Raw genomic sequence first — 21,254 nt, 5'->3', positions numbered from 1 at the left:
GGGGCATTATGGTGGGTGCGGTATATTCTTCAATAACTGCTCTGCTCTGTCACTGGAGCCATCTGCTTCTTGCACTGTGCAGCGTCTGTATGGAGACATGTCTCTTCGCCATGCTTCCCTTGGAGTCTAGGGTAGAGAGCCATACATCCCCATAAAGCCCCCATGCAGCTGTGGCATGCGGCATGTCGTCACTAGCAGTCCCATGGCCCCTTGCAGGTGGAGCATGACTTCATCCTGCCGGCCGAGCGTGAAACATTCATTGAGCAGATGAAGGATGTCATGGACAAGGCAGAGGATATGCTCAGCGAGGACACAGATGCTGACCATGGCTCTGATGCAGGAGCCAGCCCACCACACCTGGGCACCTGCGGCCTGGCTGCAGGGGAGGTGAGAACTTAGGTCCCCAGGGAGCAGAGGCGGATTGGTGGGGGAGGGTAGATGCATCATCCAGGCGGGAAGTTCTGCAGGAAGTTCTCTGTGAGCATGGGGACACACTGACGTCAAGTCCTTCTCTCTTATGCAGGAGAGTGGACAGTCCCAAGCAAATGCCCCTGTGTACCAACAGAACGGTGAGTCTGCCCCCACCACACCTTTGGTAGGTCACACCTACCAAAGCAGTGAAGCCTCTGAAAAGCACCTTTTTCCTAGATCCTTCTGCTTTGCATCACAGGTTCCATAAAGGTGCCTGGTATGCATGGAAGCAGAGGCTTTGGGCCATTGCACTTGGAGGGTGGGGGAGTGTGTGGTGACAAGTGTCTCCATCTGGGAACAGCTGTCTTCCCCGAAGAGCTGTTGTACACTAATTTAACACTACTGCTTTTAAGGCTGGTGCTTTGGGCAGTCTAGGAGTTAAGCCCCAGTCAGGTACTGCTGAGAGTCTCAGATTGCCCATGGGGTTCCTTGGGCTGTCTGTCTACCGCTTGTCCCTCTGTGTGAGGGAAAAGCAGAGGGAAGCACTCTCTAGACACTCTTCATCGACCACCATGGAGGAAACTATTTAGGATTCTGAGAGAGAACTTGGGTTCCTTGCCCCTTACCATTGGGATCACTTCCCACAGGTGTAGGCAAGTTCCCTGGAGTCCCCATGGCACATACAGTACATATACATACCCAGGGGTTACCTGGTCAAGAAAGATACTTTCTCCCTCAGCACTGTTTATGTTCTGCTCCTTAGTTCTGCACACAGGGAAGAGGTGGTTTATCATCTGTCCAGTGGCTGAGCACCCAGCAGCTGATGCTTCTGAAGCTTCCCCTCCACTTCCGATAAGCTCCCTGCAGCCAGAAGCCAGCCAAGGTAGGAGCAGCCAAGGAACCCCCAGGCTTCCTCTTAGCCACCCTTCTCTGATGTGCAGTGCTTTTCCAGCATCCCGAAGCTTGGAGCAGCCAATGGGACTCTCTCCTCATTTTCCCCTGGACCAGCTAAGTAAAGGCAGCATCCCTTAAGTCCTGTCATCTCCACCACACAAATGAAGCAATAACTGCACAGGCATGTGCTAATGAGCTCTGCCCTTTCTGTGCAGTGTTATCTAGTGACCCTTGCCCTTGTGAGTCCTGCTTTGCATGGGATAAGGGAGAGTCGCACTCAGTCCTGAGACTGTCTGATTTTCAGTTGTCAACCTGCATAGTGATCAGTGAGTACTGTTGATCCACACCTGGGCCGTCACCTGTCTGTACAGATAACTGTAAACTTGCCCTTTGTACTCTTAGTTAAATCTTGACTTTTATGGTCTTTTGGGAAACCAGAACATAGTCATTTGAATAAATTTCAATATAATTCCCTAACACTTGGGAGAAAAGAGCTGCTAATTAAGTAATCTAAGATAACATAAATGTATATTCATGAAAAATATTTGTAAATTAATTTCGATGTCCTATATACTTTTAGAGAATCGTTATGAAAAGGAAAAGGTCAGCTCTATAATAAAATCCCCAGTGACCCACAGAGACAGGATGCACTCTAGCCAAAGGGATGGGCCTAACCTAGCCTGGGGAATCAGGGAAAAATAACTTTTAAAAATGAGACTGTCTTCACATATTATCTCTTCTTCGTACTGTACACTTTCCCAGCTACAAGCAAAATCCCTTTGAAAAGGGATGGTAAACTTTAGTGTGACATGAGATTGAAGAGACATTGTGGTGTAGAGTAAGAGCAAAGTGTTACAACCAAGTGTGGTGGCTCGCTCTTATAATCCAATGTTAAGAGAGCCCTACTTCAGTCAAAAGTCAATTATGGTGGTATGTACCTATGAGCCTAGCGACATAGGAGATATAAGCATGAAGATCACTGTCTGAGGCCAGACCCAGACCAAAACATGAGATCTATCTGAAAAATAAAGCAAGAAGGGCGGTGAGCATATTTCAAATGATAGAGCACCTGCCTAGTAAGCCCAAGTCCCTAAGAAAAAGGGGAAGAAGGGAGGGAGGAGAATGGAAAGGAAAAGGGGGTGAGGGGGGAGGGGTTGGGAAAGAAGGAAGGAAGGAAAGGAAAAAGGAAGGCAAGTATAATGACAACAGAGTTAAATATTCGTCCTTTATGTACACATTGGATAACCTCTGGGAACCTTTCGTAGCCAGGTTGTCCATTAAAAAAAATGGAAACTGAGGGACAGATGTGTTGATTTACATTAAACAACCACAGTGGGTGACTGAAAAGAGTTTGACAAGTTATGGAAATTATTTCTTGAAGGAATTGGAAATCTCAAGATAGGAAGAATTATCAGACCAGGGTCAGTGGAGGTTGAAGCCTGGTCTTGGCCCCTTTTCCTCAGGGTTTATCTCCTATTCCTGTAAGAGAGGTTGAACTTGGCTTCAGCTACCTGGCCACTAAAGAGAGGCATGGAATCTTGGCCCCACAGTGGCTCTTCTGAAGGTATGCCTAGAGCAGGCAGGGGCACAGGAAAAAACAAGCCTTCAGAGTACTTCCAACTCCTGGACAAATCTATGGGCAGCAGCAGATAATAGTAGCCTACAACAGGCAGAATCACGAGGAGAACCTTCCTCTTTGTGGAGTGGAGCCAGGGCTCCAGACCTGTTGCTTTGATTTTTTTTTTCTGTCTTCCACTGCCTAGTGCAGTCATAAAAAATGGGTGGTTTAACTAGGTGCTAGTGACCCACACTTGTAATCCTAGTTACTGATATCAGAAGAGGCTGAGCAGAAAAGTCTGTGAGAATCTTATCTCCAATTAAGTAGCAAAAAGCTAGAAGTGGAGGTGTGACTCAAATAGTAGAGTATCAGCCTTGAGTGAAAAGCCAAGCAAGAGTTCAAGGCCATGAGTTCAAGCCAAGTACTGGCACCAAAAACATAAACCACATCGGTTTGGGGCCAGAGGTTCAACAGGAAGTCCAAGAGAACCAGAAAATACCAGGAGGACACAGAGAGGAGCTTCAGAAAGCAGCATCAAGCTGAACTGCAAGGTGTACCCCCAACTGTGTGTAAGTATTCAGGGACTGGATGCTAATGAGTATACAAAAAACTTTAAGAGCAGGTACAGTGGCACATATCTGTAATCCCAAGTACTTAGGAGGCAGAAGCAAAAGGATTGAATTAGGGGTCAGCCTGGGCAGTTAATAAGACCCTAACTCAGAAACACAAAAGAAAGCCAAAGGGTTGGAAGTATAGTTCAGAGCACCTGCCTAGCAATCATGAGGCATTGGGCTTCGTTCCCAATAATGAAGAAAGAAAAAAAAATAGCACTGAGAAATGAGCTAATGGATAAAACCGCACCCAGGTTCTAGATTGGCCTCTTCGTGACAGACACAAGTTTCAGATCAGATTAGACCTGCAAAAATCACTGAAAATGGAACTGACTATAACCATAGTCCATGGAAGACAGGTCATAACTCCAGTCTGTATTTAACCATTGTGACTGCCTGCTAAAGCACAACTACCAACCTTTGCCATAGAATTTAAACACGTATTGCATAGTATCATTCAAGATGTTGAGAACAGAATCTAAAATCACTTGGCAAGTGAAAAACCACAAAATGTCACCTTCCATGGAAAAAGCCAACAGATGCAACTTAAAGGTGATACAGGTGTTGGAATGATCTGACAACCTAAAGCTGCTATTATAAATATGTTTGAAAATTCAGAAACAGTTTTGAAACAAATGGCAAAGTAGAAAGTATCAGCAAAGAAATACAAGATACAGTGAAGAAATGGAGAATTTAACATTGAGAATTAAAATATCTATGTCTGACAATGATGGCTCACACCTATAATGCTAGCTACTCAAAAGGCTGAAAACTGGAGGATCAAGGTTTGAAGCCAGCCAGGGCAGAAAAGCCTGTACTCCATGTGCAATTAGCAAGGAGCCAAGCTGGAGGAGTGGCTCAAATGGTAGATGTAAGCAAGAAAGCCAAGAGAGAATGAAAAGCCCTGATTTCAAGCCCCACACTACAAAAAAAAGAAAGAAAGAAAGAAAAGCAACCTAACTAAAATATAAGATGAATAAAGAGCTTTAACGACCTGTGAAACAAAAATCAAATATTTAATACTTGTGTCAGAGTTCCAGGAGAGGAGAGAAGGTACAATGCTGAGAAAATATTTGTAAAAAGTAATTCTGAAAACTCAGATTTGGGAAATGGCATAAACCTGGGGATTCAAGAAATTAAGAACACCTCCCACAGGTTAAATCTAAGAATTGCCATGCCTATACACAGTATCAATCTGCTGAAAACTAAACACAAAGGAAAAAAACCATGAAAGCAATTAGAAAAAAATGATTTATTACCTAAAAAGGAACCATAAGTCAGATGACTGCCTGTTTCTCTCCAGAAGCCATGATGTCTAAAAAGAAGTAAAAATTTTAGAAATCTTGGGAGAGAGCCAGGAGCCAGTGGCTCATAGCTATAATCCTATCTACTCTGGAAGCTGTGATATGAAGATCAATGTTAAATGCTAGACAAGGCAGAAAAGTCCATGAGACTCATTTCCAATTACCACTAAAAAGCCAGAAGTGGAGCTGTAGCTCAAGTGGTAGAATGCTAGCCTTGAGCACAAAAGCTCAGCAACCGTACCCAGGCCCTGAGTTCAAGCCCCAGGACAGGCACTAAAAAAAAAAAATCTTTTTTTTGGGGGGGGGGATCTGGTCGTGGGGCCTGAACTCTGGGCCTGGGCGCTGTTCCTCACCTCTTCAGCTCAGGGCTAGCGCTCTACCACTTGAGCCACAGCGCCATTCCGGCTTTTTTCTTTTTGCTTATGTGGTGCTGAGGAATTGAACCCAGGGCCTCAGGCATGCAAGGCAAGCGCTCTACCACTAAGCCACCTTCCCAGCCCTAAAAAAAAAAATCTTGAACTAACAAACCCAGAATTTTTGCCTGTTATCCCAGGGAAGGGGAGGAAGTGAAAGGAAGTGAGGCTAGGACAGGAAGATCTTTGAGTTCAAGGCCATCCTGGTCTATATACTGGTCTTATTTCTCATAAGTCCTACTGAGATCCTTTCTCAGAAGTCCAAAGAGGAGAAGAGACAAACAAAAGAAATGAACAACCAAAACCCCTAACAGAACTAAAACAGAGATAATTCTATAATTGTAGTTGGAGACTTCAGTACTCCTCTCTTAGTAGCAGATAAACCAGACAAAAAATCAGCAAGGATGCAGCAAATCTGAGTCTCTCAACCAGCTTGTCCTCATTGATGTTTACAGAGTACTAAAATGTACAGAACATACTTTCTTTTCCAGTCTTTATGGAACATTACCACATCCTGAATTGGAAAACAAACCTAACAAATGAAAGCAAAGTGAATAATATCAATTGTGTTCTTTGCTATAACTAAGAAGCAAATAGCACTTCTAAATCATTGCTGAAAAAAATAGTTCCATGGAAAGTTAGAAAACATTTTTGAACTAACACAAAAATACAACCTATTAACATCTGTAAGGTATGGCTACAGTAATACTTAGAAGGAAATACATTGTACTAAGTACTTAGACAAGAACAGAGGTCTCAAATCAATATTGCAGTCTTCTAAAGAACCAAGTAAAACTGATGTGAAAATAAACCCAAAGTGGAATGAAGAAAAATGTTTTTAAAAGGAAGAAACCAGTGACCTTTAAAATGTACAAACAATGCCAGGCTTTGGTGGTTTATGCCTGTAATCCTAGCAACTCAGGAGGCTGAGGTTGCTGTTTGAAACAAGTCTGCCTTTCTAGGCAGAAAGTCCATGAGACTCTTATCTCCTGTGAACCACCAAAAGCTGAAAGTGGCTCAAATGGTAGAGTACTAGCCTTGAACACAGATGCTCAAGGACAGTACTCAAGCCCTGAATTCAAGCACTCTCTCTCTCTCTCTCTCTCTCTCTCTCTCTCACACACACACACACACACACACACACACACACAGAGGAATAGTAGGGGTCGGTGGCATAGCTTAGTTGGTAAAGCGCTAGCTAATAAGCAAAAGCAATAGGTACTGACTTCAAGTCCTGATCTTGAACCAAAAAGAAAAAAAATAGAATAGCAAACTGATTATATTTTTTAAAAAATAGTGGGAGACACAGGATCTTCAAGCAGGCCTGTGCAAAAAGCACAACACCCTGTCTTAAAAATAACTAACCCCAAGCCAGCACCAGTGGCTCAGACCTGTAATCCTAGCTACTCAGGAGGCTGAGATCTGAGGATTACAGTTCAAAGCCAGCCCAGGCAGAAAAGTCCATGAGACTCTTATCTCCAATAAACCACTCACAAAACCGGAAGTGGTGCTGTGGCAGAGTGCTAGCCTGGAGCTGAAGAACTGAGGGACAGCACCCAGGCCCAGAGTTCAAGCCCCACAACTGACAAAAAAAAATGAGAAAGAGAGAACTAACCCCCAGCCAGGTACTGGTGGCTCATACCTGTAATCCTAGCTACTCAAGAGGTTAGAAGTGGAGCTGCGGCTGAAGTGGGGGAGTGCTAGCCTTGAGCAATAAAATGCTCAGTACTTTTCTGCACTACCCAGGGAGGGCTTCATACAGGGACTTGTTCTTGATTCCTTAAAAGGAAACTAACACAATGTCCAGAGTCCTTGATATCCTAAAAATGAAGGAGGAGGATATTGCAGCAGCAATCCACTTAGGTGGCACCAACCTTGACTTCCAGATGTAACAGCACTTCTACAAAAGGAAGTGATCCTGGCTGCATCATCAATCTGAAGAGGACCTGTGAGAAATTTCTACTGGCAGTATCTGCCATTATTACCATTGAAAACCCTGCTGCCATCAGTGTCATTTCCTCCAGGAATACTGGCCAGCATGTGTACTGAAGTTTGCCACTACCACCAGGGCCACCCCATAGCTGCTGGCCACTTCACACCCAGAACCTTTACTAACCAGATCCATGCAGCCTTTGGGAACCCTGGCTTCTGAGGTAGTGACCAATCCCCAGGCCCAATCCCCAGCCTCTCATGGAGGTGTCCTACATCAACCTGCCCACTACTGTACTATGTAACACAGATCTCTGAGCTACATGGGCATTGCCATCCCACACAACAAGAGGCCTGACTCCATGGGTCCGATGTGGTAGATGCTGCCTGGGAAGCTTTGCCCATGCATGGCACCATCTCCCGCAAGCACCTGTTGGAGGTTCTGAACAAATGGAAAAGGAAGAGCAGGGTACAGCTGAAAAGACAGTGACCCAGGAGGAATTTCATGGCAAATGGAATGCCCCCACTCCTGAGTTCACTCACTGCCACCCAGCCTGAGGTCCCAGACTGGTTGGAAGGGGTAAGGTGCCAGTGGTTCCCTACTGAATATTGGAGCACCCAGCCCCACCAGTGAGGGGTCTGAGGTGGCTACTGCCTAGGCCATCAAATGGGTATGAGAACAACCACCGAATGGTCTTGAGCTGTTGGTCTGCAGACACTTCAGGAAAATGAAAATTGACAGACAATAAATATTAAGAAAAAAGCTCAGGGATAGTGCCCAAGCTCTAAGTTTAAGATCCAGGACTGGCACAAAAATAAAATAAAATGTAAAAACTAACCTCAACCAGGTGCCAGTGGCTCATGCCTGTATTGCTAGCTACTCAAGAAACTTAGATCTGAGGATCATGATTCAAAGCCAGAAGTGGAGCTGTGGTTCAAATGGTAGAGTACTAACCTTGAGTGGAAAAGCTCAGGGGCAGCATCCAGGCCCTAAGTTCAAGCCCCAGTATCAGCACCAAAAAAAAAAAAAGTGTTGATGGGTATGTAGAAGAACCAGAACTCATACATTGTATGAAATAGTATAACTACTTTGGAAAATGGTGATACATACTTTAAAAAGTAAATGTGCAATTACTATGTCATCCAGTTATCCAGTCTAGTCATTCTACATGTAAGTCCAGTCATTTTTCTGAATCTGTTGGGAACTGGTTCCAGCATCCCTCACTTCTTCCCCTCCCATACCTGAGACTGCTCAAGTCCCTTACATAAAATGATACAGTATTTTCATATAACCTATGTGTAACCACTTTATATGTTAAATTGTCTCAAAATCATCTCTAGATTTTTTTTGTCAGTCCTGAGGCTTGAACTCAGGGCCTGGGTCCTGTCCCTGAGCTTCTTTTGCTCAAGGCTAGCACTCTACCACTTGAGCCACAGCGCCACTTCTGGCTTTTTCTGTATATATGGTACTGAGGAATCAAACCCAGGGCTTCTTGAATGCCAGGCAAGCACTCTACCACTAAGCCATATTCTCAGCCCTTCTCTAGATTATTTGTAAGAACTAATTCAATGTAAATGTTCTGTAAATGATTGTTGTACTGTATTTTTTAGGGAATAATGACAAGGAAAAAAGTCTGTACATGTCAAGTATAAAAACAATTTTTAAAAACAAATTCAACTCCATTCGGTACTGGTGGCTCACACCTATAATCCTTGCTACTAAGACCTGTAGGATCACAATACAATCTACAGGCCTTTCTGCCCAGTCTATATGGCTATTCAATGGAATACCATCTAGCCACTTAAAAAAGAAATCCTGCTATGTGCTACAACATGAATGAGCCAGAGGGCCTAATGCTAAATAAAATAAGCCAGTCACAGAAGGATAAATACTGAATGCTTTCCACTTAGAGAAGGTATATCAGTAGTCACACTCAGAAAGAGGAGAAAGTAGGGGACAGAGTTGTTATTTGGTGGACATAAAATTTTGGTTATACAAGCTGAGTAAATTCTAGAGGCTAGTATACTACAGGGTTATGGTTACCAGTATGGTATTGTGTTCTTAAGCATTTAAGAAGTCTGATCTCCTGTTAAGTGTTGTTACCACGGTTAAAAGTGCAAGCAAACCCCAGCAAAACCCTACCACATACTCCCAGGCTGACTTGAGGAGGGAAGGAAGCCCTAGGGGAACTCGGAGGCTGTCAGTGGAAGAGGACATTTCCCACACATACACTCTGAAAGGGCTTTTAGCAGCTTCTACTGAGACCAAAGGTCCTCAACTTGCATTCCCTTTGCTCCCACCATGTGTACCTGATAAGACTTGGGCATCGGCACAGTGTGCTTTCATGTTAATGGAGGTCCAGCATTGACAGAACTCCATGTACCAATATAGAATGGGTGCATGTATCCAAACAGAACAGCACACAGGTGTATGTCACATGAACAATGGTGAATGAGAAGCCAAACATCAAAGATAAATACAGTACCATTCCACAGACAGATTATGCTAAACCCAGCAAAGCAGAAGGATGATATTTAGAGAGACATGACAAAACCATAGACATACATGAGAACATGTTTATTTCAATTTCTCACCTTTCAGAGTGGAGGGTGTGGTGTGAGTCTAGGAGCTTAAGGGAGATCTCAGGGTCCATGTAACTCCCTACTCCCGTCTTTGTTATGGTTTACATTTTTGTTTCATACATTTTGTCTATGTTTTTAAAAAGATAAAAGAGTTGTTTTTTAAAGTAGGACTTCAAGGCTATACACAGTATATTCGTCTCAGACTGCTGCAAGTGCCGAGAAAGCTCTGAGCACTCCAGGTAGATGCTAGAGTGTTATTGTCAGGATCCCAAGTTCCTTCTTTACCAGGACCCTTTGCTGGACTTGGCAACATATGATGTCCTTTGCTGTGAGCTTACCAAAGACTAGGTATCTGATGGATTACAAGGTTCTCATTCCTCCATTCCTGGTTTTGGAAAGATACACAGCTTCCTACTTAATACACCTCAACTTTAGAAATTCTTTTGGAAGATTTTTGTCCAATGGGCCAGTGCATGCTAAGAGCCATACTTTATGGAGCTTATCTTGCAGGCCAGAATGTATACAGACTGATGATAGAGAATGGGCCACACCTGACAGTCACATGCTGCAGAAGGACTGTAGGAAAGGGCAAATGCTGACAGAGACTGGAGGTGAGAATTGCCCATTGAGAGACCCATGGAAGGTGTTTCAGAAAGGCAATGGCCAGACAGAAGTCAAATATGGACAGGAAGTAAGACTTAGCACATCAATGAAACAGGAACCAGTGTGCTGGGCCACAGCCAGGTTATGGTAGAAGAAAGACATCATTCCTGGCAGGGAAGGATTCATGTGAGTAGGACTGGAGTAGGTGGATACAAAAGCATTTTCCCCGTTTCTTCTAGACACAGCGCCCTACACAGACCAGCTGTCCTTGAAGGAAAAACCTGGCTTCCCAGCTGCTCAGCAGCTCCTGAGCCAGGCAGGCCCCAGTGACCCTTCCAGCGGGGCATCAGCCTCCTTGGCACCATCCTCCCCTCCCACGACTACTGCACTCCAAGACACAGCAGCACCAGCCGCCAGCGCCACACCAGAGCCAGCACCAGGGACTGCTGTTCAGGCAGGGGGCCCAGGGACCCCTCAGGGGAGAGCCAATGAGCGTGAGACACCCAAGCCACTGGCTGAGACTCACCATGCTCAACTCGCTCCACAGCCCCTCAGCACAGACAGAGGACCTTATACTCTAGCTACAGAGACCTCCTGCTGTCCTACAGTTTTGGGGGAGCCTGCTTCATCTAGGGAGGTCAGCGCCCCAAAGGATCCCCTTCCTGCTTCAGCACTGGAGCCCAGCCCACCAAGCGGGGTACTGCAGCCTGCTGTGGGTCAGCCACCATCCCTGCTGCCTTCCACAGTGGGGGCCATCACCCTGGCTGCCCCCCAGCTTCCCAGCCCCCCCTTGGGGCCCACTGCTCCTCCACCACCACCCTCAGCCCTGGAGTCAGATGGAGAAGGGCCGCCCCCCAGGATGGGCTTTGTGGACAGCACCATCAAGAGCCTGGATGAGAAACTGAGGACCTTGCTCTACCAGGAGCATGTGCCCACCTCCTCAGCTTCTGCTGGGACTCCCATGGAGGTGTGTGATAGAGACTTCACCTTGGAGCCCCTGAGAGGAGACCCACCTCGTGGAGAGGTCTTTGGAGGAGATCCTGGGCTTACCCAACTGCCCCAACCCTTGGTGAGTGGCAGGGCTCACCCTAGACTTAATGTGGGCAGGAATCCTAGCTATGCAGAGCTGCCCTCCCCCAGGGCCCGTGTGGCCCTCTGGGTGACCCACTCATGCATAAGTGGCCTCTGTCTAGCAATGTAAGGAGGGAAATGGGAAGAGGGGGAGGGGGGCAGAGTGGCTCCAGGCAACACAGTCCAATTGTCTCATGGTAAGGGCAGACTGAGGATGGCTCCAGATACAGGAGGAAACAGATTTGCAATTAAGCTAGTGGGGGGGGGGGGGGGTGTTGGAAGTGCAGCTCAGTTGATAAAGCACTATTCAGTGATTGAAAGGGGATGTAGGTACTGAGTTCAAGCCCTGATCTTAGACCTAAGGGGGAAAAAAAAAGGAAAGAAATATGCTACTGAGATGTTGACTGGCCAAGCTCACAATTCTTCCCTTTTTTGTTTGATTCTTCTTCTAGTTGGAAAAGTCAGAAACAGCTCCTGCAGGATGGACCCCAGCAGATGGAGAGCGGGAACAGGGTGCATCTTCATCAATAACAGGTAACAGGCTCAAGATCACACCTAACCCTGTGCTACCAGTCTTCCTGGGCCCAGACCTCCTGCATTTACACCCTTACCCTTCATGCATTACAGGATAAAATGATCTTTTCCAGATAAAAAGATATAGCTTCTAGAGAGGGAGGGACTTAGACACTTCATTGTCTGCCAAAACTAATCTTAAAGGAACCTCTCTCACACTCCAAGGACAGAAATCCTATCTGTAGAAACAGATGAAAGCTGCGATCAGAACTAGGAGGAGGGGAAGGGTGCTGGGATATTATACAGAGCATTTCTCTGGTTCCCAAGCTCTCAGATGACAAATGGCTAAACACAGAGGATATCCCAGGCCCCTGAGCTGCTTCAGCAAAGTTACATCATAGTTATTTTGGCTCAAGCATGGCGTAGGGCTGTTTCTTCAGCTCCCAGAGCTATGCTATTGAAATGGTCCAAGGTCTGCTGAGTTCCTTCATGGCACTAGCTGCTATGCACTTCAGGCGAGTAGGTGGGAAGGACTCTTCTGCTCTAATTTCTTGCTTTATGATTCAACACCTGAGTCTCCATCCTAAGGGAGCTGTCTACCTTCAGAAGTGCAAAGTTTCTTTCTCAGCCTGGAATTTCTTAGGGCCTGGCAAGATAAGGACAGGGTTGTAGCTGAGTTTAGAAATGGAAACCTCAGTGTGTATTGGCAGCTTATAGCCCTTGAGAGTCCAGGCTGCTTTTGTAGATTGAAAGGAACCATCCTACTCTACCTGCCCACCCAGGAGCTGTGTTGGTTTCTAGACACTACACTTAGAAAAGCATTGGGGAGGACAGGGCAGAAGCAGGATCAGCCTTTGCCTTGCTACCTATCAGCTCTCCTGTCACTCCATCTGGGGCTGGCTTCACAGTGTAAGAGGCATCCCAGGGATCCTTTGACAGATGAAAAAACTGAGCTTGGGTAGCCTGCAAATGATATACCTTACACTCCAAAACCCACACTCTTCTCAGAATACAGAACTCATGAGCAGAGAGCTCCAGGCTGACTCAACATCAGATGAACAGGTAAACTTTTCTGGCAAACAGATAGAAGAAATGCAGTTATTTGAGTACCTCAGTCCTCAAGATATTCAAAGATTGGTGTATGACATCACTCACAGGGGTGAGGACAGTCCTGTGTTGCCCATAGTTTGGGGATACATGATAGAGACTAGATTTCATCTCCTTGGAAATATATGTCTACATGGAATATGTAGTGCAGATGTATGTGTGCGTGTGTGTGTGTGTGTGTCTGTGTGTGTGTATTTCTAGGAGAAATCTCTATTCCTCTGCATTAGATCCTTCCCATACAGCATGTTGACATAGTTCCTGCCCCAGCCTGCTCATGATTTTTTTTTTTTGCATGTGGAGGTCTTGACCTAGGTAGGGTCTCCACCCAAGGTGTGATCAGCTATTTGAACTTATCTCATTGGCTTTTCATGGCAACAGCAGGAAGATGGTCAAAAACATACTATAAGGGAGAAAATGGGTGAGGATGATAGAAGAGATGACATTGAGATGTACTGTACTCATAACCTGATATATGGAATTATAACCTCTTTGTATAACCATACTGGCCCTACTTTAGGGTGGAGAACATTCAGCCTGAAGGCTACATAGGTCAAGAAATTACTTACAGGACAGACATGTATACTTCTTGGCTTGGCTGCCTGTGTTGATAACTTTGTATGGCCTGTGGATGGTGCTAGGAATATCTAAATGGATCTTGGCAGAGCATAGGTTTCTCTACCTCTACATGGAGAGCACGGGGGCAGCTGTAGTACAGTGGACAGTCCCTAACTCCATAGGAGGAGGGTAGAACTTGCCCTACTGTGTGCTCAGGGAGAGCCTCCTAAGCCAGAGGCAGCTAGGGAAATGGGGTGTTAGCCATTCTATCAGATGTGCAGAGGCCTGGAGCACTAGAGGCTAATAATGCCTCTTCCCTTCGCCAGGTTTGTAGATGCCTTCTGTGAAGTGGCATGTACAAGATGCCATGAGATGAGGGCATCACTATTTTCAGCCCCTTAGAGCACCAGCTCTCGCTTCCTGGCCAACCAGCGTTGTTCCCAGGTCATTCAACACGGGTCTCTCAGCTAGCAACCATCTGTCTCTTCCCCTTCTGGTGATCTTGTCCCTGTCCCTACAGCAGAGTCATCTTCCAGCAACACACTGGGCTGTGACAGTGATGGAGGACAAGTGGCTTCAGATTCACCTGCAGCACCCAGTGCCCCCCAGGTAAGGGGGACTTTTTTGACAGGAATCTCAGCTGGCTGGGAAGGTTTGCTTCAGGTTGTGTTCTCAGGGCATCTCTTTATTTCCACTTGTTTCCCAAGGATGCCCCTATTTCTGCCAGCCCTGCACACACGGATCCCACAGACAAGAATGGCAGGGTCCCCAGGGAAGCCTTGGTAGAGCCCATGAAGAGGTGCCTGGGAACATTCACAGAGGGCAGCCAGGCTCATGGAGCTCGGGCCGCAGGGTCCCCCCGGAAGTGGCCAGGGCAGCAGGACAACAGCTCACCAGCCAAAACCGTGGGCCGCTTCTCGGTGGTTAGTACACAGGACGAGTGGACCCTGGCCTCCCCCCAAAGCCTGAGGTATTCTGCCCCACCTGACGTCTACTTGGATGAGGTTCCCTCCAGCCCCGACATGAAGCTGGCAGTGCGACGGGTGCAGACGGCCTCCTCCATTGAGGTTGGTGTGGGCGAGCCCGCATCCAGTGACTCTGGGGACGAATGCCCAAGGAGGAGGCCTCCCGTGCAGAAGCAGTCCTCCCTCCCTGGTGGTGGAGGTGTGGCCAGTGACTTCGTCAAGAAGGCCACTGCCTTCCTGCACAGGTCCTCGAGGGCTGGCTCACTGGGCCCCGAGACACCCAGTAGGGTGGGCGTGAAGGTCCCCACCATCAGTGTCACCTCCTTCCACTCCCAGTCATCCTACATCAGCAGCGACAATGACTCAGAGTTTGAGGATGCAGACATCAAGAAGGAGCTGCGCAGTTTGCGGGAGAAGTATGTGATGGTGTCATGGTGTGGTGGAGGTGGTGGTTATGATGGTGGAGGTGGTGGTTATGGTTAGTGGACTTGGTGGTGGTTTGGTGGTTGTGGTTAGTGGACGTGGTGGTGGTGGTTGCTGGTGGTGGTGGTAGTGGTGGTGAGCTTTCCTTTGCCTACTCTGGGCCCTACAAACTATTGGATGGAATTAATACCCTAGAGAGGCAGTACACACTTGCATGTAATGTTGAGGGAGACGGGTCAGTGATAAAGCCTGCTTAGACCTGTCACTGTGGATACCTGTGGGAGCATCTCCCAATCAGCATCTTTCCTGTCACTGGGCAGGGCTACTCCTCCCCTTCATAGTCTGCTTCTTCCTTTGTCACCTTCAGGGAAGACATCTCAGTGTGTTCATGAGACATGACAAAGGGACCGTCCTAGCCACCCCCTCTACTTCTGTCTCTTTGCCATTTGTATCTGGTCTCTGTCATTTTATCTCTGCTTCTCTTTCTCTCTAACTCATTCAGCAATTCATTCTGTCCCTCTAGTTGCCATCTGAGATATCCTTTCCTTTGGGGTTGTTGGCATAGGAGCCTGAGAGGGCAGCTTCTAGCATATGCACCAGCCAGTAGCACACCAGTGGCTAAGAGCAGATTGCTTGCTGAGTGCTCTCTGAGTGGATTCAGAAATCACAGATGTATCGGAGACATTTTTGCAGGTCCTAGTGCACAGAGGGTAGAAGACATGGAAGACACGTAAGTGTCCACAGGAGCCAAAGCCAGGGCCAAAGAGGGGCAAGCTGTAGCCAAGAAAGGCAAAAAGGCAGAAGGGCAGGGTGATGAAGGGCTGCTGTTCCTAGAGGGGTTCAAGAATGCAGTCCCAGTGGTTATACCACTAGGAAGAATCAGCAAAGCCTGCACTGCAGTAAGAAGGTGGAGAGGACCATTGTAGGCACCACTAAGAATCTTTGGGCACAAAGGGATGAGGACTCCTAGGCATAGTCTTTCAGTGGGACTGTCCCCTGGGGAGCATAGCTAGGCCACAGTCTGGCTGTCCCTCTCCAAGGGATCCTTGGAGAGGGTCAGTTTGGATAGGAGAACATCAGTGCGTGAAACTGAAGGAGGCATTAAGAATCTGAGAGGGGCAGATTCCATGAGAAGGTCCTAGAACTGACTAAGATGTAGAAATAAGGGACAGGGCCTAGAAGTGGGGTGAAACCTAGAAAAGGAGTAGAGCCTACAGATGGGGTGGAGGCTAGATATAGTGAGGCTGGAGACGGGTGGAGCCTAGAGACAGTATGGTGCCTAATCGCCAAGAGGAAAGGAAGGAGGAGTCTAGGAAGCATCAGGAAAGAAGGGAACCCAAGAAAGGGAGAAACAGAGCCTGGTAGGGGCAGGGAGCAGAATGGAAAGGTGTGATCTTTTAGAAAGAATAGGGAAGAATTTGAACCTCAATTCAGAATGGAGGGGACTTAATGATATCTGACAGGACTCAGCCAGCTGTTCTCAAACTGCTCTTGCATCAGAACCCCCTGGGCACCTTGTTAGAACACATACATTAGGAGTTCTGTACCACCAGGACTCTTGAGCCCTGTGGAGAGCAGGCCAGGACAGCCTGAACCCAGGGGCAGCCCCAAAGTGAAGCCAATGAGGAAGAACAGTTTGGGGCCGCAAACTTCAAGCCTTGGCATAAACCTGTCATGAAGTCCTGCAGAAGAGGACTGACCCAGTAGGTTTGGAAACCTACTCCCTTTCCAAAGAGAATCTGATGCAAATGGAAGTTTTCTGTCTCCCCTTCTTAATTTGTAGGGGAAAAAAACCACTTGGTGGTGTTTTTTTCCTTTTACTTACTGATTTTCTTTACTAGCTAAAGAAAGTCGTATTTATAAAACTTAAGTTCGCAGCTGTTGAAGACACAGAAGGTAAATATAGGACTTGCTTTCTCCTTTTTTTTTTTTTTTAACCATGAAAACTACCCATTTTCCCAGTCTAAAAGGTGAATATAGGCTGAGGATGGGGAACAGAAAGGACCATGACCCTCTTGTTGGAGCAGCTGGAGCCCTGTGGGTTCCGGTGTTAGTGTCTGGAAGCTCAGTGTGAGGTGGAGGAGAGTAGTGAGAAAGGAAGCCCAGGGCACAGCTCCCTCCCCAGGGAGGCCCTTGAGAGACCACTGTCTTCTGGCTGTCCTAGAGATCACCCTTGCTCACCACTAGTGATCCACTTGCATTCCACCCATGTCATAACCCCAAACAGAGCCCTCTTCAGTAGACCAATGGGATGATATCCAGCTAGGTCAAATAGCAACATGTCCTGCCCCAGAGTTACCTTTCCCACTCACTCCATTGATTTGCACAGAGCAGTTACAACTCATGATCCTGATAAAATGAGGTAGCCTCTCAGCTTCAAGAACCAGCTCATTTTCTTGTTACTTGTGCTAGTACATATGGCTTTAATTGCAGACATAAGCCTGTGCATGGGTTTTCCATGCCTCCCCGGCTGTGAGACAACACAGAAGTCATCATTGAAAATTTAAAACCCTTTGACTCCCCTGCCATTGGGTGTTATCCCTGTCTTAAATGTAAGTGTGCCTTTGAAAGCCCTTCTGAATAGCTCAGGTAGAGACTCAGGCTTCTACCTCTCCTCACACAGCCAGGCCCCTCCTGCAGGGGAAGCCCATCCGCCCTGCTCCCTCTCTTCCCCTCCTCCAGGCACCTGAAGGAGATCTCAGAGCTGCAGAGCCAGCAGAAGGAGGAGATCGAGGCTCTATACCGACGCCTGGGCAAGCCACTTCCACCCAATGTGGGCTTCTTCCACACGGCGCCCCCAACAGGCCGCCGGAGGAAGACCAGCAAGAGCAAGCTGAAGGCTGGCAAGCTATTGAACCCCCTGGTGCAGCAGCTCAAGGTCGTGGCTTCCAGCACAGGTCGGCTGCTGGGTGGAGGGCTGCACTGGGGCTTTATCAGGAGTGGCTGGGGGAACCCCTGAGTGAGCCTGGGAAGCAGGATCTGTGTAGGTGCAATGCTCCCAGACCTGGAAGAATGTTTGAGGTTTTCTTCTTTCTGGATCCCCTTTCATTGGAGCTGAGAAGTTACTGAAGGCCCAAGGAGGCCCTCGGCCTTTATGCTCCATGCAGAGCCTGTGTGTAGGCAGGGCCTGCATGGAGACAGACCTCAACCCTGAATGAAAGGGTACATACCTTTAGCCACCTCTGGGCTGCAGGTATGCCGAGGAAGCCCAAGGCCACTCTCCTTTCCTGCTCCTCTCTGTAGGACACTAACTAGGACAGAAGGTGGCTGCTTCCTCTGATCTCATTTCTCAGGCATACGCCAGTTGGCCTGCTCACTGGGTTTCAGGCAGCTGCTTTTGGGAGCAAGGATAGGATAAGCATGCCCTTCAGGCCTGACAATGATGATGTCCAGAACTTAGGCCCTAGTGCTGTAGTACCCTGGCTCTAGGGAGTGTCCTTGTATGGCGAGGATTCCTTTGAGGCCTCTCAAGCAGCACCTCAGGGTGTACAGGGCTGAGTCCTAGTATTCCAGTGTGGAGATCCTATGAACCCCTAGGCATGCTAGGCGGCAAGGTGTTTAACGCTAAGCACTCCCTGACCACAATTGTAAAGGTTTAACAGAGCTAAAAGGAGACTCATTACAGTGCATAGGCTACTTTAAACTCATGTGTGTGTCTCCTTGTCACTTATTTGGATAGCATAGGTCCAGCATGGCATTGGGGTTGGTAGGGATGGGGCACTTCCTTTCATCTTTCCCAACACTCCCATCCAGGAGATTGGCCATTCATTTGTTGACTGCAGGAGACTCAGCTTCCCCCAAGGTCACCCAGCAAAGAGCAGGGAGCATCCCCAACCCTCACCCTCCCTTGCCTGGCGGCACCTCATGGTGCCTGTCCCCTCTTCTCCCCCCCGCCCAGGTCACTTGTCTGACTCCAGCAGAGGCCCTCCCGCTAAGGACCCTGCCCACGCCAGCACGCACCCGTGCGCCAAGGCAGTTCAGACCCAGCAGCCCTGCTCCGTCCGAGCCTCCCTTTCCACAGACATCTGCTCCGGCTTAGCCAGTGACGGAGGCGGAGCTCGTGGCCAAGGTGATTTCCAGCTTGCCTGTCTCCAAGCATGTGCCAGCCACGTAGGGCTCAATGGTGTCCCAGGAGCTCACCTGATTGTGTGGAGGGGGCTAGAGCCACAGCCAAGGCTGCTAAGCAGCTTTGTTTAAAAGAAAAAGAAAAAAAGAGAGGAAGATAAGGGAAAAAAAGACATAATCTTTGGATACAAAGAATGTAATTGCCCTACCATCACCAGGTCTTAGAGTAAGCGGCTCAGAGGCAGGTGGTGGCTTTTGCTAGAGTGGGTCTCAGGAAGTGGCCAAGACTGGGAGGGGTCAACCCGATGACTGGGAAGGGGATGGGACCTGGCATCTTGCTCTGTTCCATAGTGCCCATTCCTTAGGCACTGGCTGCCCTGCCCCACCCACATCCCTGCAGTGGAGCCTGATGGTGCTAAACACCCACCAGGTCCTTCCAAAGTCCACAGGGGACGGCTGGGGACAAGGGCTCAGCTCTCAAGCTGGGAGTTTGGCCCTGAGGAGGAAATGCTGTCTCATCAACGCTGCTGTGGACGGCAGCAGCTGCTCCATACGGCGTTCTCCTGTCCTCACCATCTCTGTCCAGAGAAATCATGGTGACTGATCCAGGTGCCCCGCCCCACCCCACCCACCCCTCCCCTCCGAGCCGCTTTTCTTCTGCTCCTACTGTTGCCTCCTCCCATTCCATGGTCAGTGGCTTTGGTGCTCGGGCTGGGCTAGATGGAGCCGTGGATGTTAAGTTACAGGCTGTTATGGCTGTTGGTGTGGAGAAGGAATCGCAGCAACCTATACTTGATAAGTGTCTCTCTGTTTTCTTCCCTTTATATTCATTTGCAGGCTGGACGGTTTACCACCCAACGTCTGAGAGAGGGGCCTATAAGTCTAGTAGCAAGCCTCGTGCTCGATTCCTCAGTGGACCCGTATCTGTGTCCATCTGTCTGTATTTGTTCTTTTGTATTTTCCCACCTCCCAGCCCTTGGTTTCTCCCCTCCCCATCCCCTGTCTTCATTACTTCTCATGCATTTCATAGGATGCCTCCCCCCATTCCTTGAAGTCACTTCCTCCATATGAAAGGTGGACCCCAGAGCCCTTCCTGTTGAATACCACTGCCCACAGTCACCCCAGCCCCAGACAGCTGTGTGTATGCTCTTGGCTGCGTCTGGGCACCAAAAGCATGTGCAGCAGCATGCCTGCCTCTGCCACGGCCCCTCTACCCCCACCGCAGGCCAGGGCATTCTGCATCCCTCCCATCACCTCATTTATTTCGTTTTTCTTATGTTGAATGTAGTTTTCTTTTCTGTTGCAACTGTGGCCACTCTACATGTCTGCTCGTCCCCAGTTCCAGTGACAACAAAAAGGCGACCCCAACCTTCTCTATGTGCACAGTGTGTTGCACACATGCCTAACTCTGAAGACCCACATATAGTGGGTCAACACAGCTGTAAAGGTCCCCAGAGGGTGTAACCTCTATGCTGGAGGCCAAGGCCCAACACCCAGCCCATTCCCTGCATGCGGAGATGCTAAGAATGTGTTCCAGGGGCTGAAGATATAGCTTGGTGGCAGAGCCCTTGCCAAGCATGCAAAAGGCCCTGATATCCCCAGTACTGCAGACCCAAGAACATGCTCCCCAGACCCTTCTGGCACCATGCAGGAAGGTCCTGCTTCCTCTGTGATCTCTTCACACCCTTTGCTTACTCCAACTCCAAAAGATGACACTTAACACTTGCCTCCCGCGGCAATTCCTTTGAAACCTACATCCTGCCTGGTCCCTTGTTCTCTCCCACCCAGCTGGAGCACCCTGCTTGGTGTGTTTTCCTCTGACCCCATGTGACCTCTCAGAAATGAAGTCAATGAGCAACTCCTCAAACCTCTACCAAATCACAACCACCCAACCACCCACTTCCTGCCTTCCTCAGATACTCTGGGCTGTGTGCCCCAGTACCCAGGAGTGCACACCTGCTTGAGGCCGCCCACCATTGTGCATTTTGTTTTTAACCCTCCCAACAATTGGCAAATGAATCAAAAGCTGTGGATTTTTAGAGGGTTTTTAGTTTTAGGGGTTGTTTTATTTTTTGTCTTTTTAAAGGAAAACTAGAGCTTTTTGACAGTTGGATTGGAGATGCTGGTTTGGGGCATGTGACTTTTTGCTTGTACAATAAAGATACATTGTCCTTGTGGGGACCCAGAGGCCATGCCTTTAGTAGGTGACCATTGCCATTCCCTGCTCTCCTCATCAGAGGCCCACATGC

The 21,254-nt window shown here is 48.0% G+C and overlaps 1 protein-coding gene and 1 pseudogene across 2 annotated transcripts in view; both read left to right on the top strand.

Annotated features, from left to right (window-relative positions):
- The window catches only part of Wnk2 (WNK lysine deficient protein kinase 2), a 116,079-nt gene that overhangs the window by 77,538 nt on the left and 17,287 nt on the right, over positions 1-21,254 (top strand). Inside the window, exons 16-25 of one of the 2 annotated variants that reach the window (XM_042686853.1) lie at positions 217-387; positions 524-569; positions 1,175-1,294; positions 10,546-11,375; positions 11,830-11,911; positions 14,073-14,161; positions 14,260-14,933; positions 17,623-17,837; positions 18,839-19,009; positions 19,843-19,941. In XM_042686853.1, coding sequence (XP_042542787.1) covers positions 217-387; positions 524-569; positions 1,175-1,294; positions 10,546-11,375; positions 11,830-11,911; positions 14,073-14,161; positions 14,260-14,933; positions 17,623-17,837; positions 18,839-19,009; positions 19,843-19,941 — 2,497 coding nt within the window. The remainder of the gene's footprint in view (positions 1-216; positions 388-523; positions 570-1,174; positions 1,295-10,545; positions 11,376-11,829; positions 11,912-14,072; positions 14,162-14,259; positions 14,934-17,622; positions 17,838-18,838; positions 19,010-19,842; positions 19,942-21,254) is intronic. The other variant, XM_042686854.1, reaches the window with a different exon arrangement.
- Positions 6,991-7,754, top strand: LOC122113636 (annotated as a pseudogene).

The sequence above is a fragment of the Dipodomys spectabilis genome, unplaced genomic scaffold, assembly GCF_019054845.1.
Source record: "Dipodomys spectabilis isolate Male_0828 unplaced genomic scaffold, ASM1905484v1 ptg000098l, whole genome shotgun sequence".
Taxonomy (NCBI): domain Eukaryota; kingdom Metazoa; phylum Chordata; class Mammalia; order Rodentia; family Heteromyidae; genus Dipodomys; species Dipodomys spectabilis.
The sequence above is the reverse complement of the archived record's forward strand: the minus strand, read 5'-3'. Positions and strand labels throughout refer to the sequence as shown.